We start from the raw sequence: 26,405 nt of genomic DNA, 5'->3' as shown, positions 1-26,405 counted from the left end.
CCCGCCCCGACGGAGGGCCCTGCCAGTATCCCGCCCTCCTGCTGATCCTGCCAGCCCAGACTGCTGGGGACCTGGATCGCTCCAAAACCTGAGAAAATCCAAAAGGCCCTGGCCACCTTACAAACAACGCTTAAAATATTTCCAAGCCAGCCCTTCCCCACATCTTCATTGCTGTAGTTGCTCACGAGTTACAGAATCCTCCAGAAATGTCTTATCTTGCCAAAACATCTGGAGCACCTCTGGCCAATGGGCCATTTCTCTCAGATGCCTTTCCTATAATACAGTTGTTTATCCCATTATAAGCGGACAATAATATGGGTACCCATCCCACCAGTGGACCTTTCTGCTTGTGTTTGGGAGTGGCAGTTGTCCTTGCCCTAATATCACAATGGAAAGAGATACTTGGAGGTTTTGCCTATTCTCTTTTTCCTTCGGCCAAATGAGGATCAAAATCAAAGATCTACAGAGACAGCACAACATAATCCATACAGGGATAAAAGTGACACAGAAGTGGATACATGGGCTTTTCAACAAAACCACACATGCCATATCAGCACAACAAACAAAAATGATCTGCATGACACCGCACAGATGCCCCAAGATTTGTTCAGACAAGGTTCTTTGGGTAAATGTGATATCTTTTATTAGACCAACTAAATTGTTGTAAAAATTGTTCTTTGCATGCTTTCAGGCACAAACACCCTTCTTCAGATTTGGTAGCCTTCATTAGAACATTGTGTATGAAATACTACAGAATAAAGGCAATTCATAATATAGTAAAATGTTAAAGTGATTACATTGAGGAAATCTTACCATTGTGGTTCCCTCCCCAACTCTTAGCTATGGGCCAAGGAGTATGCTCTGTCTGCTGTCATGCAAAAACATTTGTCTGAGAAGCATGAGAAGATCATCCAAGGTGTATTAAACCAATTAGGTGGCCTCAGTGAAGAGTAAGTAAGATTTTATGTCTAATCCCTAAACAAAACTGTAGATGAAATTAAAAACTCTGATATAATCCATGCTTGGGTAGGAAGTGGTATAGGGGGAATTTCAGGCTCTTCAGTGTCAGTTACCATAAATTTTAAGTGATTATTAATTATTTACTAGTTAACATCCCTAATCTTGAACTTGGTTCAGCTGTCACTTAGGAACTTGTTTTTTCTCTGGTACTTTGTAGCAGGCCACAAAATTATCATTCTCATTCTATACCAGGCATGCTCTATTGCATTGTACAAGATGAAGTACCCAGTACTGCTGTTTTCTAGCAACCTTTTACTTTGACCACTCCTTTTGATACACAACTGCACATACCGTTCAATATCACTGAGTTTAAATAGACATCACCAAATTAAGCAAATCAGCTGTGCCAGGATGCATCTCAGCACATCTGATCTGCTTAATTAGGAGAAACACGTGTCACCCATTGTCCCACCCATTGATCCTGTGGGGTAAAGGGTAACGTGGTCCCTGCTTCCAGAGATGTGCCTCTGGGAATCTTCAGGGCATGTCTCTGAAAGCACGGAAAGTCAGCGATCCAATCTCCAAGACCATACTGGAGTTTTGATGCACGTTTTAGGAACCTAGGCAGGCATTCTCAGGGCTTCAGGGGCCCGACCCTGCAGGCCCAGGGAATGGGAATTTCTGAGGTTTGCGGTTTCAGGCCACTGAAGCCCCAAGGGACAGGGCTGAAGAGTGTGGGCAGCTCCGGGCTTAAAGCAAACAGATGTTGACCACAAAATTGCAGCACAAATTCATAATACCTGCATTCTGGCCACAAACTTTGGGTATTTGTGCCACAACGAGGGGCATGGATGTTTGTATGCTTGGCCTTTCTGCCAGTTTTTTGTTGGCACAAAGGCAGCATCTGTGTACACTCGCTGACTCTTCACTGCTCACTCAATTTTCATGTCTTCAGAAGAAACTTACGAATTCATCTTCTTTCAGCTAAAATGCTAAGATAGATATACTTCTCAAACGAACCAACTCCACATCTTCCTTTTTTTGATTTGTCTAAATGTCTTCATTAACAGCAGACGTAACCTGAGATACTGAAATCTTTCTCCAACAATAAATTCGCAAATCTGCCTTAGCCACAATGCAAGTGTACACCAGGCCCCTGGAATTCACCTCTCCATTAAATAGCCATTTTTTCCCTTTACCTTCTCAACTGTTACGATTTCCTCCTCTGTGCAATCCCACCTTCCCAAATTGCCAGCACAATAAAATGTTGATGCTATCATTTTATGCACACACCAAAGAATATCTAACATGTCCCAAATGCTCAAAGAACTCTATTAAATCCCTATCCATTTTAAGATCAAGTTCAACATTTCCACTGTTTTGAAATACACCATAGATTTGTTTCAACCACTTCTACCAACTTCCTTCCATGCAGCTAACACATACCTCCTCTCCGTTCCACCATATAGTCCTACTAGTGGTGACTAAAGCTAACCTGGTCTGTAGTTCCCGCAGTCTAGAATACCTTTCAGATACATTTTCCTTCTACCTCAAATCAGAGCTTCTACCCCCATCATGCATATGACTTCATCTCTTTTTCCCACCTTTTTATTATTTTCTTCTCTTTAAACTTGGTCAAAAGAGAACTATTATATTTTCATAATCATATATTTACCATATAATCCTGTAAAATGTTTTGGGACATATTTGTAGGTAAGTTGCCACACAAGACATGCATTGTATTTGTAGTAGCTCTACCAGCTTCGAGCTAGTGCCATCATTGTTTAATATAAATATGCCAGAAAAAACCACCAACCCACAAACAGCTTAGTTGATAAACAGAGATTCAAAACATCCTCTCTTTCACAGGTCTACTAACTACATATTGCGAAAACACAGGCTGTTGCTGTGCTCAGTACTCAGAAGGTTAAGTCTCCGTAATGTTGCTATGGCTACTCTGACTCACATGAGAATGTCCAGGAAGAAAAACTTGCTTCAAGAGCTAAGAGAGCAACACGTCCTGCAAAAGAGCTCCTCACATTGTTCAGATGAACGCCAATGGCAGTTCCAGAAAACAATGGTATTTACAGTCTCTTGACTATTTCCTTCTGAGTGCTTACCATGTGTAATATCTGGCAGCCTTAGGAGGTCTCAAGATTTTAAAAAGTCCAAGGGATAAATATCAAGAGAAATGCCCTTTATTGAAAAATCAAATTAACACATTGCCATGTAAGGTGCTTTAACCTATATAGCATAGCTTTGCTCAAAAATGTAGGCCGATGTGTTTAAAAGGCAGCATCATTCCTTCTCTAAGTTCCAAAGTTACCATAAGATAAAATATAACTTTATTTTATATGAAAAGGTGTTCAAACCTACGAAGCCCACATGTATAGAAAATGAATTTAAAACAAGTCTGTCTGCTACAAGGTGAGAATATGCACCTTGTTGCAGGTATGCAGATATGCAGGTAATCCTAATATGCACCCTAAAGGTCCTCATTTGGAGGAAAGTTTCTCCTGAAGTCTCTCAGCCCACCTAGAAGTATATTTTGTATTGGTTATTCACATCCACTCTAGAAGTTGACCATCTCTCCAAATAAACACGGTCCTTAGTTCTGTCTTCTAATCAGCCTTGAGGCTCTTTACAGAAAAAGAAGAGAAGCTTGTCTCTATATGTTATCACCAGATGGTTAATCTTTTTTTAGATAGTTTTTTAACATACACTTAATAACACTAGATATCAAGTTTCTACAGCAGTGGACATTTCCACAAGGCATTTATATTAGTCCCCAACCCACCTGACATTACTACATAGGTAGAGTGAATAACCCATCAAACACAATGTAGCTTTGTGCCACAGAGTGGGTGGTTGTTCCAATTATGGCAGATAGATAGTTTTATCCATCCAAACAACACCTGGACTAAGAAGTCTATATTGCAGTCCTGTTATTTGACACTATCCCTTGTTCGACACCATGAGTGAAATCTGGTAACTGTCTGTAAGCACACCAGTTTGGCATGGATTTTTTTTTCTATTAACATATTTCCTCTTGAATGCAAGAGCGTCAAGATGTTGGTAATAACTCTTCATGCTATTTAAAGCCAAAACATTACTGTCTAAACACACATACTACCTCATTCATCCTGTTTTTACACTTAATGTGCTTCCTAATATACCTACTCTGTCAGGCATCTTGTGCCTACAAGAACACAGACCTGCAGCAGAGATTGTTTTTCCCTGCATAATTCAACATGTAGTTTGTGCAGAAGCATAAACAGAGAAGGAAGTATGCTCTTCCTTGATGCTTTTTATAGCATTATTACTGACCTTAAGGGGGGGAAAGTACCAAAAAAAAATCATGTGATCCTGCCTGCCAAAGAAGAAATGGAGGTGGGTGCTGCCTTTTAAGCCATGATAGGAAAAAAGGACAGTGAAAGATCCTCCAAGATCAAGGATGCTCCAAAATCAGAAACGAAACCCCATCAATGAGCAAGGGATAGAAGTGATTGCTTAAGTCACATTCAAGGTTACTGGGTTCATTTTTTTTAAAACTAACATAATTTTGAGCATTTGCATATTTAGGCATACTATTAAACAGCAGTGTGGACAATGAATCTTCTAATTTATTATAAAAATGTAAATTTTATTCAAGAAAACAGCAACCTGAGACTTGGCTCAGTCATGATGAGGTGACATATGTGTCTTAGTAGGAAGGGAAACGGATAAATGAAATTCCTGTTAGCTTAAAAAAAATCAGAAACATCTGCCTGAGTTATATATAAAAATGTGTCAAAACAATTCAGTATTAACACAGGCACCTCTTGAATACCAGTAGGTAGTTTGAATTCTTTTTCTCCTTGCATATCTTATTTCTTAAAAGCAACTTAGGTTCTTTATCAGCCATCAAATTAATTTTATTTTATTAGTTTAACCTTAAGTGAAAGAGAAAGAAAAAAGGGGGGAAAGGTGTATAAAACATTTTATTCTAAATAGTCTTAGAGTGATGTTGTTGTCTTGTAACATTGACAGTCCAGAAAATGTGAGGCAAGGATTTTTGCAGATTATATCTATTATTGGAGCAACTGCATTTATTTGAAATACAAATTTAATGATAACTCACTCTTTAATTTTGGTCCTGGTTAGCCTATTATCTTAGTCTTTATAGTGCAGCATTCTTAAATTGAATGGAGAGAAAGGAAAGAATTCATTACAGCATAGTCAATTTAAGGGATGTGGAAACCACTGTATTTGGACCCTACAACTAAAATACATGGAAGCCTCCAAAAAAAAAGTTTTTGAACTTTGAAGTATTTTACAGCTTTCTAGTAGTAACAGCAGTAACAACAACAATAATACCTACCTCTTACATAATAATTGAAACCATGGTAGGCAATTGTAATGACTTGGTTTGGAATAAAAGTGCATCACTGAGATGAATACACTTGCTATTTGGAGTTTGTTAAACTTGAAATTAAATCTGAAATTAGGTCCTGCCCATTTCTGGGCATTAAACATGTTGTTTAATGCCCAGAAATGGGCAGGACCTAATTTCAAATTTAATCTGAAAGATATCACTTTCAGTAGCACATTGCTCCTAACAGTATAGGTAATGAGCATTCAGAATAGAGTGGGCTCTCTAGAGTGAACTAGGTATAGATACATTTAAATATAGCACAGGAAAGCCCTGTTGCAAATAGAGAAACACTCAACTCAGTGGAATTTACCAGCGTAGGTAGAGTTATGCCAGAATGTGAAATTTATCCCATGAAGAATCAATTGTCTAATGCCCTGTATTTGGTGTCATAGAGCATATAGGAGAAAGTAAGCCCATCTTAAAGTTTTTGTCTGGTCACCAGGAGTCCCACATTCTGGAAGAAGAGGAGAAGCTAGAGGAGGAGACTCAACAAACACGGTCAGAATTTCACCACCAGTTTGTGATGGAAATCCAAGAAGCCGTTCAGCTTGTGCAGCAACACATGCAACAAGGGATTGGCCAGACCTTGCTCCAGCATGCCCGGCAGGAAGCTACAAAGTACAGCTCTGAGGACAGAGAAGACTTAAAGGTATTAGGGCATTTTCCAGTGGCCTCGTTAAGAAGGAAATACCTTGATAAAATGGAAGAAAGCTTCAGGCCGGTATTATCCAGCGTCAGGAAGCTTTGTAAGGAGGACTATGACCTGGCTTAGAAACCAAGTATCCTGCTAAAACTGGAAAGGAGTACAGGGCTATTCTGATGAAACCCTAGCAGCCAAGCCTAAATCTAACTACAGAATATAAAGTGATTGAGAATTTCCTATTTCTCTCTGTCTTGGGAACAATTAAGAACAGGTAGGATCACTTATTTAAGGATAATAAGTACTCTGGGTTAATAAGCAGAACTACGGCAGAGCTGAGAAGCCACAGGAGCATCAGTCATAGCACGCTCAGCTTACACAAATATTTTTGCATTGCAAGGTTTAGTGGAACTCATTTTCATGAATGTCAATCTAGCATATTTCCCAAACAGTAAATTTACAGTAAAATTAGAAGTGAGGTTTTCCAGACATCGTCCTTCTCACTGCTTAAGCGAACTAGATATTTTAGTCCTTGCCTTTGTAAAATAACAATTCTTGTACTGTACATTGCAGGAGAGATTAACAGAATCAGCTGTAGAGAGCGTATATGTGACCATCAGCGGCGTCAATAGAGTGGTACAAAGCTACTACCAGCAAATAGGAAAAATCATGGGAGAATACGAAGACAAAAAACTTCAACAACTGAAATCTCTTCTAGGTGTGCCTCATCTTTATAACCATGTGGTGGTAATATATATAATTTTGGCAAATGCTATTGATTTGTTTCTGAGTGAAAAGTGTCTTTAAAATAGAACAGCATTATTTTATTTAACAGTAAATCAGATGTTGAGATCTATTTTCTACTTCAAAAAATGGAATATTAGAAGTATTATTATTATTATTATTCATTTGAATTGCTGTAACATTTAGAAGCCAATTCTCAATCAGTAATTCTCAACCAGGATGCTGTGGCACCCTGAGTGCCCTGAGATCCTTTGAAGGGTGCTGCAAGAAGGGTGAGGAGAGAAGCAGATAGGGGCAGGGCCAGGCTCAGGCTCAAGCTCCAGGTGTGAGGAAATAAGCTGATAAAGGCAGGCTCAGGCTCTCCCTGCCTGGCCACTCGCCTGCCCCTCTGCAGGGAAATAAGCATCATAACAAAACAATTATATGACTGTATAACCTAGTAGCTAGAGCACTCACCTGGAAGTGGGGAGAGCTGGGTTTCAGTTCCTACTCAATAATTATTTAATATGAAAGGCTCATTCATATTCATTGTCTTTGGAGCTGGGGCTGGGCACACAGATCTTCCCTCTCTCAGAAACTGGCAGGCAGGAGAGTCTTTCTTGCCCAAGAAATATCTAATCATTCCACATAAAGTCAAACAGCTTCAACAATAGAGATCGAAAGATCCCAGCCAAGCTTACCTCCGAATATCCTGTATCTTGGTAGGTGGGGTGCTCTCCTAGGTGCAGGTTCATATTTCCTCAGGAAGAAGGACTTGTGTCCGTCCGTATCACTCACATTTTAAGTGAGTTTTCCATCTTGGAATAAAGTTAGTGGAGGGGAATCTTCTGGTCAGCAGCCATGTTGTATGTAGCCTGAGCCAGTAAGTTCTCTCAGCCTGGTCAGAAGTGTAGCGAGGGGAAATTCCCCACTTGTGAATCCTGATGAAGCTTAGGCATGAGGTAGGAGCCAAAATGTTCAGCATTGTCAAGACTGATGTGTTTTTTGGCATGACCAGAAGCAAAACTTTATGCATTTAGTTGATTTTGGCATTGGAAACGGGTGCTTCATTGTGGTTTCAAGGATCTACATTTTGGACTTAGGTGCTTAAAAACTGTTGGTATCCCTTTACTAGTGTAGTCCCAAACTCTGTGGGAGGGTAGCTCTAATCAGTAGGTCCACATGGGGCAACATTGACTGCCAGCAGTGATGATGCACACAGCCACATGTGACAGTGGCTATTTTTGTGGCTTCCCCACCAAAAGGCATCATCTGGGGCTGCTATCCCAGACACCTCCCTCACTCTCAACTACACTACTGTCTAAACTTGTGACCCTCAGTCAGCAGTTCCTGAAATCCAGTTGAGTTGAATGGACCTTAAGCATCCACTTAAAATGAAGCATGTGTTAAGACATTTTCTGAATCAGGATTCACTTAGACATGCTTAAGAGCTTTGCTTAACTAGGACTTTGGTTACCACTCACAACTGGCATCCAAGTTTAGAGTAAGGAATACTCATTACACAAACCAGAAGCTTAGTAATTACTCTTACTCTCTTGTAGAGATTTTTTTTCATGGGTTTGTTTGGTTATATGCATGTTTTGATGCCCAAGTGCTATATGATTTATATACTGTGTAAAAATGTAAATCATGAGCAGTATTAGGAACACATTTTTTGCTCTTGAATCAAAGTTCCGCGTTTAGGGGAAAAGAATCCTTCACTATTCCATTTAAGTACAAGTTTGGCAAGGTAGAACACAAGCTTATTGATGTTGGTAATAAACACAGGAGTCTATGAGGCCCCGAATAATAGCATCTAGACCGACGTAGCCCAAGAGAGAGACCCAGCAGACATTTACAGATCAAATGAATAACTAGTAGTGAAGGCATATTGAAAACCTACGTGCTTTTGCTGCAATCCAGCTGTGATTTTTTTTTTAGGAGCATTAAACAACTATTTCTCTTTTATTAATGCTCTTTTTCATATCAGGACAGATGGCCTATATGAAAGAAAGGATAATAAGTATAAGCTGTGCCACTATACAGAAAAGAATACAAGATTCATTATGCCAGAAAAGAAGAGTCTGACTCTTAAAACCTAGTTTAGGTGTGAGGAGTCCCTAGGTTCTCAATTCTGTTCCTAGGATTGTATCTGCATTTTATTCCGTAATTATTTAATTGAAAATACACAAGCCTTCCAGAAGCAAGGACCAGAACCCAAGAATTCCCCTTAGCAGTGAGGTACCCTAATCACTGGGCTATGGCCATTCTTCCTCTTGTGCTCTTTCTAATTCAGTGAATCTTGAATTATTTTCTGCACGCTACCACAGCTTAAAGAAGAGGGCTGAGAGCAGCCCACATACACCTGAAATATTCTACAGTCTGGTAATTAGGGAGCTCTTGGATAGGTAGTTTGGAACTCCTTTAGGTTTAAGAGACTATTTAATCCAGTCTCTCACTTGATCAACAACTACATCCATATATAAAAGGTGAGTAGTCGCAGTCATTTGAAAAGAAAATGACAACTGCATTTTGTGAAGCCAGTCCTGCCATGCTCTCCAAATGCCAACTGGTTCACGGCCATTAGAGAAGACAGGTAGAAGGAGCTCCTCGGTTCTGGAACTCATTTAGCCTTACCTGAGAATGGGGCACCAAAATATTCAGATTGGGGCCGAGTACTAGGAACCTGAGGAACTTTCAGGTCAAACTGGGACACTTCTTGTGAGTTCAGCTGTCTCCAGGGTGAGGTGGCAATTGATTTTTAGGTCAAAGTTTTAATTTATATGCCTCAATTCCACATATGCTCATTTTGATCTTATGAGGAGAAGCTGAGGGAGCTTGGCTTATTTAGTCTGGAGAGAAGATTTAGGGGGTGATTTAATAAAAGCCTTCAACTACCTGATGGCTAGGTACGGATATTCAAAAAGCCCAAGGTTGAATAAATCAAACCTATGCAGGTTTCTTTAAGCTGCGTAGATTGGATCAAGAGTGAATGGAATATGTTCACCCTTTGGTGGGGGGGGCACACAGAATATTGCACTGGCCGAGGCTAGAAGGTGGGGGGCTCTTCTGCATATCTCCCAATGTGGCCTCTCTCCCAGCTCTGGCCCCCTAGCAACCAGCTGTCAGTGGCAGTGGGGGGCAGGGATGGTGGGGAGGAAGGGTGGCATCCCTCCTCCAGCTGTGCTTGCTTGGGTCTCAGGGGTCCAGAGCCAGGCCCGTGGGGTGGGGATATCCGCTCCCCCACCCCTCTGTCCCTGATCCCCAGCCCCCTACTGTGCATCTGTCAGTCCTGGCTCCTCTGTACCATCCCAGGGGCAGGGCCGGCCCAGTGTTTGGGAAGAACAGACAAACACGGGCTGAGGGTAGCCCACCCATCCTGCAAGTGGGGGGGGTAGTGGGGACCCGCAAAGTAGCCTGGGATGTCAGGGGACTAAACTCTGATTTGAGTCAGGAGGGGATCTTGAACAGAAGTTTGACTGACTGGTCTAAACTAAACCAATTAAATCTGATAATACATCCATCCAAGTCTCTGTCGGATCAGGTTCTGCCATTTTTAAACCAGTCTACATGTGCTGAACTTCTGTTCCATTACAGGTTACACAAATCAGTATAAGTGATTGGAAACTGGTGTACAGTCTGTAGCTAGCTGAAGGGTGGTTACAAAAAGGATGGAGCTAGATTGTTCTCAGTGGTGGCAGATAAGAGAACAAGAAGCAATGGTCTAAATTTACACCAAGGGAAGTTTAGGTTAGCTATTAAGAACACGTCTTTCACTAGGAGGGAAGTAAAGCACGGGAACAGACTACCCAGGATGTGTCTACATGAGATGTTTACTGCAGAGTAGCTAATTAGCTCTTCAGTAAACATCTCCGTAGCTACACATGCAGCCCTGTTAGGCTGCAGGAAACTAATAAACTCTGCAGCAAGCTAGTACTTGTAAATACAAGCTGTCTCCAGGGGACAATACAAGTACAGTTCTGCTGTAGAGTTTTTTTGTGCGCAACAGCACATATGTAGATACTGACCCAGCTGGATGGGGCACAAGGGTGCATCAGTGTGGGGGCTGCCTGCAGGCTAGCCCCAAACTAGAACACCCTTGTGCCCCAGCCATTGCCTCCACAGCACGTTGAGCTGGGTCAGAGCAGCCCTGGGCTGGCAAGCTGACCCCCCCGGACTCCCTGCCAGCTAAATTTGCTCCAGTCTGGCTTAACCTACTGCAATCCTGGACACACATGTAAACACAGTGCCCTGGAGCAATAAACTCTGGCGCAATATGCGCCAAACTTTATTGCTTCACATTAATATGCACATGTAGACACACCCCCAGAGAGGTTGTGGACTCTCCATCCTTGGAGGTTTTTATGCCCCAGCTACACAAAACCTTGCCTGTGATGATCTAGCTGGGGCTGGTCCTGCTTTGAACAGGGGGTTGGACTAGATATCCTGAGATCCCTTCCAACCCTAATTTTCTATGATTCTATGATCTATCCATCTGTTTAATGAGAAAAATGGCTAAAAATATTAATTCCCCTAAAATTACCCGTATCTTAACCTTCATGGGGAAAAAAACACAAATACAAAAAAGGTAAGTATTTCAACTGGTTTAAAAAGAAATTGTGTGCAGCATGGTATAAGTAAGCAAAATGTATTTCATATGCTACAAGAGCAAGAATTGTTGGAAGACTGTATTGAATTGTGCTGATAGGAAAATATAAATTAACAGCAGTCACAAAACTAAAAGTAAAACTATCACACGGCTTGTAATTTTGAGCAGATGATTATTTCAGGAGTGTTGTTATTTTAGCAGAAAGGAGCGAAAATCACAGACTTAAAAGAAAACACGAAGAGAATGAATGGACATTAAAAGAAAAACTTAATGAAGGTACCTTGGACATATCATCTGCTGTTCCTCAAAGGTGAGAGCAGACTGGGGAATTACTTGCTCTTAAATCTTATGACTTATCTCATCACTTCTATATATGATTAACAGGGATCGGGGTTTTGTTTCCCACAGGCAACCGGAGAAAAATATAGATTTTCCCCTTTATCAGAGGAAAATGCAGATTTCTCATTTTAATGGAGAATCCTGCAGGTTTTGCAGTTTAGCAAAGAGCTCTCTGCAAGCTGCAGGGAGCTGGGAGGGAGCAGGAGGAGGGTGGTCAGGTAGGGGGAGCCATGTGCATGTGTCTGCACACAGCCACCAGGCAGCCTGGAGAGCAGCTACCGTAGGTAAGTGTGGGGGAGGGATTGAGGCCCCCATAGAGAGGGAGGGAGGAAGTTGGGCAGTGCTGGGGCTGGGGCTGCTGCCTAGCCAGGCATTGCGTGGGGCTTGGGGCCCAGGGCTGCAATGTGCAGCCTCAAGGCCCCAGCAAGGAGCAGGATGGGGCTGCAGGTGGCTCTTCCAGGGGGCAGGGAGGGTGGGGCCAGCTCCCTGCCACTGCATGCATTTCTGGGGGGCAGAGAAAACCTGAGCCCCCCAGATCTGTGCATGGGACAGGCACAGGTGCCCGCTGTGGGCTCAGTCTTCTGCCCTGCTGCCCTCCCCCAGGGCCTCCGTAGCCCAGCGGGTGCAACATGGCACTGCTGGGAACAACGGGGCTGTGCAGGGATCTCTTTGCTGCTGCAAGCTCCACACTGCCCTAGCGATGCATCCCCTACACATGTGGCAGCAGTGAGGGGCACAACCCCAGGCTGCCACCTCTGCTGCTGCTGCATGTGCAGTAAACGCGTTGCCAGGGCAGTGCAGAGCTCACAGTGGCAAGGAGATCCCTGCTCAACCCCGCTGTTCCCTGCAGTGTCAGGTCTCATCCACTAGGCTGTGGAGGCCCCAGGGGAGAAGAGCAGGGTGGAAGTCTGAGCAGTGGGCAGCCTGTACCCGCCCCCACCCCACACACAGATCTGGGGGTCATGGGTTCCCCCCTGCCTCCCCAGGAGTGCAAGAACTGGCCCTAACCCCCACCCCACCTGAACGTGCAGCAGGCAGGCAGCAGGGGGGTGCAGCAACCGCTGCCACCTCCTGCTAGGGGCAGGGGGCTGTGGACCTGGCTCTCTGGCCCCATAGCCCTGCCTGGCAGCTGTGGGGGGCCGGGGGCTGTTGGTGGGGAGCAAGTGGAGGGTACAAACAGGGCTGGGGGGAGAGTGAGGGGCCTTTCATTTTAATCATGAACTTTGGAGTTTTTATCAGAGAATTTGCAATTTTGTGCAGGATCCCTGATGATTAAATAGTTTGTCTGTGATAGCTGTTTGTCTTTAAGAAAAAGAAAATAAATGTATTTCCAAATTATGTGAAAACCGTATTTCGGTAATTGCTTTGTTATTAACCAACTTTTTGATGCTCAGTAATCATAGAATGGAAAGCCAAATAAATCTAATTTCTATTGGAGCAGTTAAAAAAAGAAAGAAAGAAAAACCCATTGCAAACCATGCACTGCTTTTTAAAAGTAATTTGAAATAAATATTACATGAGTACTAATGCTTTCTGATCCATCATACTCTGTCCTATCTACTTTAAATATTGAAGTATTAGTAGTCAGCCTTTGAGTAAATTTATATTGCAATTTAGGTAGAGTTAAGGGAACATGAATTTAAAATGAAAAAAAAATGAAATTCATATTCTATGCATAATAGAAAAAAGTAGGGAAGGGATCTCAGGAGGTCAACTAATCCAACCCCCAGCTCAAGGTAGGATATGCCCTTAAGCTAAGCCATCCTAGACAAATGTTCCTGTTCCTAAAAACTTTGGAAAGACTGCTCAGCCATTCATCCTTGCCCCATGACATTTTAGACTAGATCCTTCATACAGATCTAGTTCTTAAAATGTATTAGTGCAAATATAATATAAAAGATTTTAGTACCACCAAAAATAAGTATATCACCCATGTATGATTTTACACAAAGATCCTCAGCTAAAAAACAACTCTTTCGAGGGTTAAGTTTCTACCATAAGAACATTTCTTGTGTATGTGCTTGCAGAACAGGCCCTAGGACATGAAATACAGTAGATTATAATGCAATATTCATGTCATTTTTCTACTACTTATTCATGTCATCTCTTCGCTCTCTTCATAAAGAACTGGCTTAGCATTAGGATAGACACGGACTGTGTAGGTTTGACACAGGCTAAGCGTTTCTTCAGATATTCTGCTGCCTCTAATTTGAAATAAATCATTACTGAGGTCCCCACTTTTTATTCTCATTTGAAATATTAGTTTTCTAGAGAGTAATCCACATAGCTCAATGCTGCACAGAAAATCTCACTTTGTCACTCACCATTATAATCTTTATTCTGTTTCCATGAAATTTCCATCCTTCCTCACTTGACCAAAGATAGCTGTTGCTTTATTTTTTAATTTGTCCATAATATATTTTAATATTTTGAAAAAAAGTCAACCTCATTTCAAGCTGAAATACATATTCATGAAGGAGGGTTTTTTCTTTACAAATTCAAGATAGCATCATAACACTAATCAATTATCAGCGCTTATTTTTCCCCACTTACTGTAATTTCCTCTAAGGTTATATCCTAGTTATGTAGAACACATTAACTGATCCATTTCCTTTTAAAATCAATGGGAGGGCTCCTGTTGATTTCTTTGGTGATTAGAAGATCAAATAGAAAAAGTAAATCTTCTCTAGGCATTTAAAATTAAAATAGCCCTTGATTAGGTACTTTGGTGGTATTTAGATGGCAGTTGCACTTGGAGTGCTCAGATATCAAAGGCAGTTAAAGAGCAATTTTTTAAAGGTATTTAGGTCTTTAAAAATGTGGGCATAACTGAAATTAACACTGCTGTTTCAGAGCAGAGGAGGCTGGAGGAGAGAGGCATTTCATATTCAGCAGAGATAAGATATTTAGAGTTCTGTTATTTTAACATTAGAATGTTGTCAAAAAACCATGCAGAGCTACATTTACCAATGCAAATGCTGTTCTGGAAAGGTCAAATATGCATGTCTCAGTTTGGCATCACAGAGCTCAGAGATTCATAGACTGTAAGGCCAGAAGGGACCTCGGAAGATCATAGGGTCCAGCCCCCTGCACCAAGCAGGAAAGATAACTGGGGGTCAGGTGACCCCAGCAAAGTGACTGTCTAGTCTGCTCTTGAAGATCTCCAGGGTAGGTGATTGCACCACCTCTGGAGGGAGCTCATTCCACAGTCTGGACACCCTGACTGTGAAGAAGTTTTTCCTAATGTTGAGTCTGAATTGATCTTCCAGGAGTTTGTGGCCATTATTCTTGGTTTTCCCCTCGGGTGCCCTGGTGAACAGTTGCTCATTAAGCCTTTGATGTACTCCTCTAGTGTAGCGGTAAGCTGCTACCGGGTCCCCTTTCAGCCTTCTTTTCCTCAGGCTGAAGAGTCCCAGATCCCTCAGCCTTTCCTCACATGGCTTGCCTTTGAAGAATCTGATCATACGGGTGGCTCTTCTCTGGACTCTCTCCTGCTTGTCCACGTCCTTGTTAAAGTGTGGTGCCATGAACTGAATGCAGTACTCCAGCTGCGGTCTCTCCAGTGCTGAGTAGAGCAGAAGAATTACCTCCTTGGCTTTGCTGGAGATGCATCAATTGATGCATGCCAGCGTATTATTTGCCCTACTGACTATAGCATCGCAGTGCCAGCTCATATTCATACTGTGGTCTGTTATTACCTCCAGATCCCTTTCATTCATGGTGCTAGTCAGTTTGGTGCCACCAAGCCTGTAGGTGTGCTGGGCGTTGCTCATCCCAAGTTGGAGCACCTGACATGTCGATATTGAACTTCATCAGATTGCAATCCACCTAACTTGCTAGCCTATCTATGTCTGCCTGTATCTGTAGCCTGCCTTCAAGCATGACCATGCTCCCCCATAACTTGGTGTCATCCGCGAACTTGGCCAGTGAGGTCTTCACCCCCACATCCAAATTGTTAATAAAGATGTTGAAAAGTACTGGACCAAGCACCAACCCCTGTGGGATACCACTGGCCACTTCTTACCAGGATGACACAGATCTGTTCACTATGACTCTCTGGGTCCTATCCTGCAGCCAGTTTCTTACCCACCTGACTGTCTTGGAGTTAAGCCCACAATCCTCCAATTTTCTCATGAGGACATTGTGGGATACTAGATCAAAGGCCTTTTGGAAATTAAGGTATACAATGTCAACCTGCTCTCTTGTGTCCAAGTGGCAAGTTACCTGGTCATAGAAGACAGGGAGGTTCGTAAGGTAGGACCTGCCCATGATGAAGCCATGCTGGCTGTCATTCAGAATCTTACCTTCTGCAAGCTTATCACAGATAGACTCCTTGATGAACTTTTCTAGGATTTTCCCTAGGATGGAAGTTAGGCTGATTTGGCCTATAGTTACCCGAGTCCTTCCTCCTCCCCTTCTTGTGGATGGGCACAACATTGGCCCTCTTCCAGTCCTCAGGGACTTCTCCAGAGCATCACGAGTCATGGAAGAGCTTCGCCAGGGGTTGCGCAATAACTTTGGCCAGCTCCTTCATCACTCTAGGATGAAGACCATCCGGTCCCACTGACTTGTATATGTCTAATTTTTTTAATTGGTCATACACCAATTCTACAACTGTAGTAGGAAGAGGATTATTCCTACTGTGCTCATCCTCTACTCTACCTGGTGTGGTTTTCCGCTTGGTCCGGTGAAAGACCGAGGCAAAATAGTCATTCAGGAGTTCAGCTTTCTCCTGGGTGCTGGTAACCAGCTCTCCTGAGTTGCTCAGCAGTGGCCCCACACTCCCATTTGTTTTCCTCCTGTTCCCTGTGTACCTAAAGAAGGACTTCTTGTCCTTGATTCCTGTTGCTAATCTAAGTCTGGTCACTGTTTTAGCCTGTCTTATCTGCTCCCTGCAAATGCAGGCCATAGTGGAATAGTCCTCCTTGGGGCCCACCCCGAGCTTACATTGTTTATAAGCCTCTTTCTTCTTTCTTAAGAGGACTGTGATTTCCCTGTTTAGCCAAGAGGGCTTCCCAGCCCTTCTATTACCTTTTCTTTGCCTGGGAAGGAACTTCCTTTGTGCTTCAAGGAGTGTGTCCTTAAGGAACAACCACTCTTCATGCACATCTTTCACCTTTGGTCCCTGATCCTACAGCACTTGCCTTACTAGTGACCTAAACTTGTTGGAATTTGTATTTTTGAAGTCCAAGACTTCAGTCCTACTGTCTGACTTGTCTGCCTTTCGTCAGACAGTGAACATGATGTTTTCATGGTCGCTGTTGCCCAGACTTCCCTCTATATTTAAGTTGGTAACCAAGTCGTCTCCTTTGCCCAGGACCAAGTCTAGCAGCACGTCACCTCTGCTAGGCCCATGCACCTCCTGAGTCAGTAAGAGATCCTTGACACAGGTCAGGAAGGATTGTGACCAATCCAACTTGGCCAAGTGTTCCTCCCAAGAAACATCTGTCTGGATAATTAAAATCGCCCATGACGACCATGTCACGTACATGTGCAGCTTCAGTCAATTCTTGGGTAAACTCCAGATCAAGTTCCTCCCTTTGGTTTGGTGGTCTGTAGTATACACGTACAGTTAGGTCTGTCTTGCCATAAACACTTGAGTCAGAGGGTTTCAAACTGTCCATTTTGGGAGCCGACCTCCAAAGAAGTGTACTGCTCTTTCACATAGAGCGCAACACCTCCACATTTCTTCCCCACCCAGTCCCTTCTTTGCAGGGTGTAGCCCTCTATAGCTATGCTCCAGTTGTGTGAGGAGTCCCACTAAGTCTCCGTAATCCCTACTAGATTATGATCCACACTGGAGAGTAGGAGGGCTAGCTGAGTTAAAGCTCCTAATTCTTTTCTGTCTTCACTGTGCTTTGAAAAGTTAGTCTCCCTGGCAAATGGGCAAGAGAGTTGATGTGAAGATTAACTACCAAATGTAGGATAGTGCTGCTGCAGCCTGTAACCAGTGATTGTCAACCAGACAATCTGGGTGCTGCCAGATCCTTTGAAGGGTGCCACATATGGGAGCAGATAAGTAGATAAGCTAAGCAGATAAGCACAGACTCTGACTTGTCCCTGCCAAAAGGATTCCCCAGCTGCACTGCCCAGCCCCTCTGCAAGGAGGCAAGTACTGTAATATAGAAATTATTTTTTTAAAATGGGTGCCACTCAATTCACAAAAGTTATGGAAGTGTCCCTCAAGTCTAGTGAGGTGTGCCTCAAGACCAACAAGATTGAGAGCCACTGCTGTAATCTCAGTCCACTACATGATCTGAATCTCACCAAAGGACCATCCAAGGCAACATAAGTATCAACAGGGTTAGCGTTAAAAATAAACCTAACTAGAAGACAGAAAAATACAGAGATTCCATTTACTGATCATGGAGACTATTAAAATATGTTGCTGTAGCAATACTGACTGGTCATTTATCACTGCACAGGATGATGTTATTAGTCTTATCTTTTCTCTAACAATGTAGCTATCCCTTCAACTAAACAAACTACATATTCAAACTTTTCTGATTCCCTTTACCAGGATGTTATTGCAGCAAAAAAAGTTCTTGGCCCAGTTTGAGATGCAGCAACAGGCTCGACTGAAGTCTCTAAAGCAGAGGATACTGTCATTGCATCATCTAGAAACAGAGGTTGAGAACCAGCTGAAGGTAAGCAGGGTAAAACAAAACACAGCTATCTGAAGACCTGATCCCACTCCATTTATACGCAGCAGCAAAAATTTCTGACAAGTTCCTTTTCCAAAGTGTACTGAAGTCAATGAAAAGATACCCCATTGGCTCAAATGGGCTGTAAAGTAGGTTTGCAAGTTTGCAAAAGCCACATCAATGAAACTTATTGTTAAATCTGATTCACCTAAAGACAAAAATTTGGTGACAGTTTTTTATATTAATGTCTTATTTTTCCATCTCAGGTTCCCTACAGAGCAAATTCTAAAGAGACCAGCTCCTTCATTGTGAAGACTTCTGTCACAACACATTTTCTTCTTTTAATCAACAGCAAAAAACAGTCTTCCTATTAATAGTTACATGTTTTCATACACAGAAGTAAAGATGGTCACTACGTATGCTTTTAAATGCATACATTTCCTCTCCATCACCCATGCAGAGGAGAATGGAGTCTGTAATCAAACTATACCATTCTTGGTAGCGTTCTTCTATTTTAAATATTTGTCTCCTTTGTGTTCAGCAAGCAGAACAGGACTTTATCACTGAGGTAGCTGGACTGGCCCGAGTTCCCCTCCCAGTTCACAAGCAGCCTTTAAATAGGACCACTCAATCAGGTGAGTACAAAGATGCTTGCTTGTTCTTTAAAAGTTCATTTATGATATAGTTTGCTAATTACACACACACAATATTTTTAAAACTGGGCTCATAAAAAGAGGCAATATGGTTAGCCAACTAAGATTCTAACCCGTTTTGTTGTGGGGCACCAGATTATTAAACCAGAATACATTACCCAGATTAACATTCCCACTTCCGCACTCAAAGACAAAAATGGGGGGAAAGGCATTTAAAATACTCCTGTGGGTCCCCCTGTTGAAAGGGGCTTAAATAGTTTTCAATTATAGAAGCTTCCTTTATTCTTTTCAAACAAAGACATTAGTCTCCTGGTTATATACCTCTGATCATGCTAAAGTTGAAGTTTTTTAAATTCACAAATGATAGCTACCCACTAAAAATCAAAAGAATGGTTAGGTTCTCATCTACCACTGAAAATAAATGGAAACTGGGGCTCTAACTCTTTTGTGCCTTTAAAACTCTCCCCATAACTGGGAAAGATTTCCAAAACCAGTTATCCATTCCTTAGTAATGGTGAATAGCTATACTGATTTGCTAGATTACAATAAGTGGCAGAAGCAGCCAGCACATCTCTCTTCAAGGAAGAGAGAAAAAGGTAAACTCAAGCGAGTAGGACCTCCTTTGTAAAAAGTTAATAAATGATTTTTACATGTTTCACATACATCTTGCAAATGATACCACCACACCTTACACAGAATATTTTAGCACTTGCTCTCAGGGTGTTTTCCAAAGGAGATCTGGCAGATCAGTATCATTCTCCATTTTTTTTCTTTAAAAGGAAGACAGAAGTGAAGCAGTTTCTAAGACCATTCAAGGCAGTGACAGAATTACTAATAGAACCCAGATTTCCTGAGTCTCAAATTCAGGTATCCGTCCATTAGACCACATTGTATTCAGTAATCTGAGGCCTTGATTTATTTCTTCAAACCAAAACTACTACACTTCTACGCCTTCTGCATCCTCTTTTAAAACATCTCATAGGAATCCACTCTCAGCTTGGTAACAAAGTTTTACAAGAATCAGAGTCAAATAACCCAGCTTTCTCCCTAGGTTTCTCCCTAGGTTGGAAAGGAAAAAAAGTCAGCTTCCTTCCTTACCTTGTCCCTCAAAAAAAGTTAAATCTTAAGTGTAAGTGTAATAGGAGGCTTGGCATACTTAGCTGAGTTAATGGTATATTTAATTAGTTCAGTATTTCAGGTGACACAGACAAATTTGTCAGCCTTGCATCATTTGACATGTTTTAGGTCTGCAATCAATTCTCGAGCCCAACTTTTCTGTTATATATTGTGTTCCAAGTCAAATTAGCTAAATCAGCTCCAAATCATACTGACTGAGCAGAATTCAATCATTCTGTCACAACCCAAAGTTGTGGGTTTTTGTTTGTGAGTGCTTCGGCACTGCTAAATTATGTTCCCGCTAAATTGCAGCTCCTTTGCACGGTGGAGTTTTCTGCTGCAACAAGAGAACCCGCGTGCAGAAGAGTATTTCCCGCCAGTTTGTAGCCTTCTTTGCATGGTGCATTTCTTTTGCATCCTGGAGATGCACGGTGCAAAGGAGTTCCTGCCATTTGTATTGAGATTCGTGCCACATTATTGGCCGATCCTAATATAGGCACACGTGGCGGCTAGCGATTGGCTTGCTAGCCGTATAAAGAGCTTGAGTGGTTTCCGCCCAAGTTGGAGGACTCCACGAACACCAGGAGAGGGAGAGAGAAAGCAAATTGGAGTTCGGGGGAAAGAGCGTGAAGATCTCTAAGCGCTGCTGATTCCTTCGAACCCAGCTCTTCCCTTAAGAAGGCAATAGAGGCTTAACTACTGAACCGAACCCACGGAGCCTTAACAACTCCGGGGACCCAATTACCAAACGGCCTCTAGCCTCTCCCCGTCACCAAGTGCAATCCTAGACATATCCCTTTCCTTTTGAAACTACCGAACCCGCGGAGCTTCAACCACTCTGGGGCCAATTACCGAGCTGAACCCGCGGAGCTTCAATAACTCCGGGGTCAATTGTCGTAGTCCTCCAATGAGGATTTAAGCAGAGCTGTGCCTGGAAAACTGTCCAGCCTACACCACGACCATCTTTGGTGTAAGTAAACAATCTTTTAATCAACAATTACGCGTCTGTGCCTAATTCCAGATCCCACGGGTCTCTCTCCGACCCCGCGTGCCCGGGCTGCTGGCCACAGTCCGCATGCGCAAAAACGGGTCCGCATACTGCTCCCGGCCCGCTCATGGCGACATGGATGGGTTCGGGAGGCGGCCCGCACACATTCCAAAATCCATATTGATTGAGCAGGCAGAACTCAATCATTCTAAACACCACGTATGGTGCTACAACTCGCAAGCATCCTCCATCCCAGACTCTCACCCTGGGACTTCATTCTCCCAGGACCATTGGCAGGCATCCTACGTGCAGGCCCAAGCCCAGAGGTCTTGGGAATCTGATGCCCCCTACACTTCATCTGAGCCAAAAGGCTGAGTCTGCAGGTGTAATTAATTGTGTGCAACAATCAGGCATAAAACTAATTACCTTACTGAACCAACATATCAGGTACTCTGAAGTAGCTAGGGCGAGATTTTAAAGAACTCAGAGCTAGGAGGAACACAACTACCATTAGAAGTGAATGTAATTTTGAGCTCTTAACTCACTCACCTAGGCAGTTCCTGAAATCCCTTCCCCCCCCTACAAACTAACATTACTCATGCGTGCTCTCACTCCCTACATACTAACATTACTTATGTTCTGCTTGTGGGTACAAAACTAAAGGCACTGTTGAGGACACTACAAAAATGAGCCATTAGCATCCATTGCTTCATCTTGAAATGTCTTCCATAAAACCCCATGTAATTTTCCTTGAAATGATAACGCTCCTACCTTTATTCTTCAGTTTGGTTGTTGTTAATAAGTGTTTCCAATTGTTTGCTAATAGAATTAATCTGTTTAGAAAATACCTAATTATGTTGTAGCCATTTTACAACACTGAAAAATATATCAGCCTTTGGCAAACCTGAAAATTAAGACATGGTAACTACATGATGCATCATAATTACAAAGCATTAAGACTTGTGTAGATGTTTAAATTATTTTGGATTAAGTTTGCATATGTATTTAACATGGAATGGCTGTTCTGGAATAGTTTCAGGTATGGACATTCTTGGGTCGGTAATATAAGTGTCCTTTGTTCTGTAGCTCAGTCTAAAGCAGACAAGCCCTTACCACTGTGATTGTAAATCATGTTTCCATGCCACTGCAGGAAAAAAATCTAAAATAAAAATGAAAAATGCTCAATCCCAGGAAAAAGAGGACCCTGCTGACTGTCATGAAAAAGGCCAGGCACCTGATAGACAGAATGCTGGATCACTCAGGTACTGCAGCAGCTAAAACTGTTGTCTCTTTTTTCACAGGCATGGGTTTTTGGCAGACATAATATTTTTTTCCAGGAAAGTGTGCCCATATGCTAGAAACAAAATACAGTATTTACATTAATTTACCGTATTTACCTGAATCTAAGATGACCCTGAATATAAAATGATCCACCAATATTTAGATTCTATGTATTGAAAATTTATTACAGTTTTCCATGTCTAGAACCTAATTATTAGAAGGTCATCTTAAATTCATCCCCTGAACCACTGCAGTGGGGAAAGCCATGGCTGGGGAGCAGGTGATAGGGGAAGCAGTTGAGGGGCAGGCAGTGGGGGAAATGATCATGGGGGTAGCCTTTAAAGGAGTCAGTGTGAAGACAGCAGGCAGTGTCAGGAGAAGGGGGGGGGGGGTTAAACAGCTTTTCCCCTGCCCCTTGCCTCCTGACTCTTGTCCCTACTCCCCCCACAGCCTCAGCCAACCCTGCCTCCTCTTCCTCCCCATGCTCCCTCCACCGCCTCCACTGCTGCTTACCCTTGTTCTGCACCATCAGGGTCAAACTCTGCTCTGACCTGGTAGCAATGGCAGAGCTGCTACACCCCTGCCATGGCTGCTAGTAGGCCGGGCTGGACCTCGGGCTGGGGCACAGATATGCTTCATGCCCAGGCTGGAACAGAGCCAAAGCCTAGTGGAGCAGAGCAAAGATAAGCTGCAGGGGGTCTTGGGAAGAAATGGGGAGAAAGGAGAGGTAAGACAGAGGGGGTGCAGGGTGCCCAAGACTGCAAGGGTGGGGGGAGTCAGGCAGGCAACACAGAAGCTGCAGGGGTAGAGATGGGTCAGAGAGAAGGCACTGGGCTGGCAGGCAGCAACTGCCTGCCCCCCTGCTGCCTCATACTCAAGTCCAAGACAAAGGGCTTTTCCCCCCATGTTATAGGGAGGAAAATCTTGTCTTGGAATTAAGTAAATATTAAGTAAATATACTTTTCTTAAAGAACTGATATGTCCCACAAACACCCTTCACAAGTTTAAGCTTCAAAATTGGCTCCATAGTCTGTAAAACTTTAACGGCGTACTTTAAGTAAAAATAAGTAGTATGTTGTTTGTGTTCAGTATTGGTATGTCCACAGGGTATCACTGTGGGAACACATGAGGCCAGGTTCTCAGACGATGTAAGCCAAGGCAGTTGAGATATGCTGAATTTTATCTGGAGTAAATCTGTGTATGGTTTCTAAGCTTTCAGCCACCCCCTTTATTTCATGACTAAAAGGAAAGACCCGTTACTGGCATGTGCTTTGGAAGATGAATTTGACAGTAATTTTGATGACAGAGGTTTCATTTGGCTTATCCTACTAAAAGAGAAGAAATTACCTCAGACCTGATAACACACAAGCTCTTTATAAAGGGAAAGATCAAACCAACCTGCTGGGTTGCTGGAGTTTTGATACGTTGAGGACAAAGAAAATCTGGCTGACAAGCTGAGGGAACAGTTGGTTCTCAAGAACCACAGAGAGACTGTGAGTAAAAGTATAGATCCATTGGGTAACCTCAGGCTTTCCCTGATGCCCTCAGCACTTTTTTACAGACTCTTTTCTACAGCCAGCAAGAGGTAGACGTATAACACTGGTCACATCTACAAATGCATTTTATCCAGCCTAAGTTTACTCTGGTGTAAGCTACTCTAGAGTAAGCACTTTCAGGCCTCTACACATGTGAGGACTAGGGAACAAATTTGTTGCTCTTTCCACAGTTTCCTGCAGCCCTGCAATAGGCCCCTGCTGCCACCGGGGGGAGAGCTAGGCTCCCCCTGGGTGCTAGCCCAGGGGCTGGCAGGGAGCAGCGAGCCAGGAGAGAGCTGTCTCCTGGCCCTGGGGGGCTGCCTGGTGCTGGGGTGGGCAAAGTGCCCCCCTGGTCTGCAGGATGGAGCTGGGCAGAGGCTGGGTAGCTTGTTCCCTGCCCAGTTCTGTGAGTGCAGAGCTCGTTGGTGGGGGAGGGAGGGGAAACAGACAGGCTGAGGGGTTTGTTCCCCACTCAGCTTCACAAGCATGGAGCTGGGTGGGGAGGGGACAGGCTGGGGGGTTGTTCCCCACCCAGTTTTGTGAGCATGGAGCAGGGGTGGGGGGGCAGGCTGGTAGGCTTGTTCCCTGCCCAGCTTCATGAATGCAGAGCTGGGGGGGGAAACAAGCTCCCCAACTTGTTCCCCACACATCTCCAAGCCCCCTGCCCCCACCAGCAGGGAAATAAGGCTATTCCAGCACTGACCCTGTGGTCACAGAGCCTGCGCTGGGAAGTAAGGGTCTCCCATCACTGGCCTCATGGTTGTAGAGCTGGTGGTGGGAGATGAGGGTATCCCAGACCTCCGCTCCCCAATCACAGTGGTGGAGCAGGGGGCTTGGAGCTCCCTACTGCCGGGGCAGGGGGACTTAGTCCCCACCCAATCTCCTGTGATGGAGCCTGCCCTAGCAGCAGGCAGCTCCCAGAGGCAGGGAGCTATCTCCTGCCCCCTGTTGGATGCCTGACTGGGAGCAGATTTTGTCCCTGGTCAGGCATCTACACGAGCGCTACTGCACCATTACAAACCTCGAGTCGACATACTCTCAGTACTTCTCAGTAAACTCTATTAATGCACAGTTAAGCATCTTGTGTAGACACGCCCACTGAGAAGAACCACAAGACAGAGCAGAGGGAGTGTATCTTTATTAGCCTGCAGGCTTTGAATAAGCGTCTGTTGAAATGGGAAAGTACAAACAGGAATCTCCTTCCTTTAAGTATAAAGATAGATTTATATGAGAAGAAATTACATCCATGGAAAAACTAGATCTGTAACTTTTTGTTTTTTGGTTTTATGTTTTCAGAAATAAGCCACAGAGTCAACATGAAGGCAAAAACTCAAAAGATGCTGAAAAAAAGGTGCAACGTGCAGTGAACACAGTCTTCTGAACTGTCTCTGACCTAGAACATGGAGTCCCAAAGCATATTTTGAACATCTGAATTATAAAATATACCTACTGAATCAGCTCCCTAGGGAACAAAGAAGAACCTTATCAAAAGTCATTATGTCTTATTTCACAATGGTAAAGCAATAAAAAACAGAAACAACAATGTATCTTGCAGTATGGAAATAAAGTATGTAAATAAAGAGAAACTCATTTATGTGATAATCTATTACAAGCAGTATTAATTAACAATAGACATTGTTAGGAAGTACTGTTAAATAGTAGGAACATAATAGCAAAAGTCCTGACCACTTGCAGCTGTCACTGAATTTTTCTGGAAAAAAAATCAAGCCTTGAGGCCAGTTGTCCAAATAAATTATACCCAACGTGAGAGGAGGTGACCTTATGCACTTCATCTTGAAGTTGGCAGCTTTGCTTGCTCAGCATGTCTGGAAATCAGAGGGACACCACTGGAAATTGATTGTAAATGTCTGACTGCTACGGATATCCTAGAGGGAAACAGAAATCTAATGACATTTTACCAAATAAAATAGAGAAGGCTCTTAAGCAAGTAACCAGTTGCTTTGCATGTTATGCAGGATACCAAAGCCCTCACTGTTCACTGGGGCAAACTCTCCCACAGTAATCCTGCTATCTTAGTGTTCTTGAGCATTGGCTATCTACCAACTACACTATTATCCCCTGAAGTCAGGCCACAGCACAGCTTTAGGGCTTGCCTTGGGGCTCCCACTGAGGTCAAGCCACACCGGAACTGGAGGTTGTAAGTACAACACCAGATGGCAAGTGGCTGGGCAGCCACCTGGCCCACCAAGCATGGTAGGGTCCTAATCACTATGTGGAAGGAGTATTCCCAAGAACACAATTTTAGACAAAGCTCCAAATACATCCACAGACAAACTTCACAAAGCCTTAAAGTGGTGGAAGCAGTCCTGGAAGCAGTTTCACCAACTTGTCAGATAAAATAAGCATACGTGGAGGCCCAAGACAAAAATCCCAGGTCCAGAGCTACTCTCACCAGATATCCCCCATTAGAAGGACTGCAAGGAGATGCTAGTAGATACCATGAGCCCTGAACCTCTCACAGTTCAAGATGTGACCTTTTAGC

The 26,405-nt window shown here is 43.2% G+C and overlaps 1 protein-coding gene across 5 annotated transcripts in view; it reads left to right on the top strand.

The window, feature by feature from the left end:
- Positions 1-25,501, top strand: part of EVC (EvC ciliary complex subunit 1) — a 115,430-nt gene extending 89,929 nt beyond the window's left edge. For 4 of the 5 annotated variants that reach the window (XM_006017027.2, XM_025195390.1, XM_025195364.1 and 1 more), the window contains 9 exons: positions 841-950; positions 2,830-3,040; positions 5,817-6,023; positions 6,588-6,732; positions 11,545-11,656; positions 18,206-18,332; positions 18,871-18,964; positions 22,237-22,348; positions 25,199-25,501. In XM_006017027.2, coding sequence (XP_006017089.1) covers positions 841-950; positions 2,830-3,040; positions 5,817-6,023; positions 6,588-6,732; positions 11,545-11,656; positions 18,206-18,332; positions 18,871-18,964; positions 22,237-22,348; positions 25,199-25,283 — 1,203 coding nt within the window. In that variant the 3' untranslated portion in view covers positions 25,284-25,501. The remainder of the gene's footprint in view (positions 1-840; positions 951-2,829; positions 3,041-5,816; positions 6,024-6,587; positions 6,733-11,544; positions 11,657-18,205; positions 18,333-18,870; positions 18,965-22,236; positions 22,349-25,198) is intronic. The other variant, XM_025195376.1, reaches the window with a different exon arrangement.
- The last annotated feature ends 904 nt before the right edge of the window (positions 25,502-26,405 follow it).

This window comes from Alligator sinensis, unplaced genomic scaffold, assembly GCF_000455745.1.
Source record: "Alligator sinensis unplaced genomic scaffold, ASM45574v1 scaffold421_1, whole genome shotgun sequence".
NCBI lineage: Eukaryota > Metazoa > Chordata > Crocodylia > Alligatoridae > Alligator > Alligator sinensis.
The sequence above is the reverse complement of the archived record's forward strand: the minus strand, read 5'-3'. Positions and strand labels throughout refer to the sequence as shown.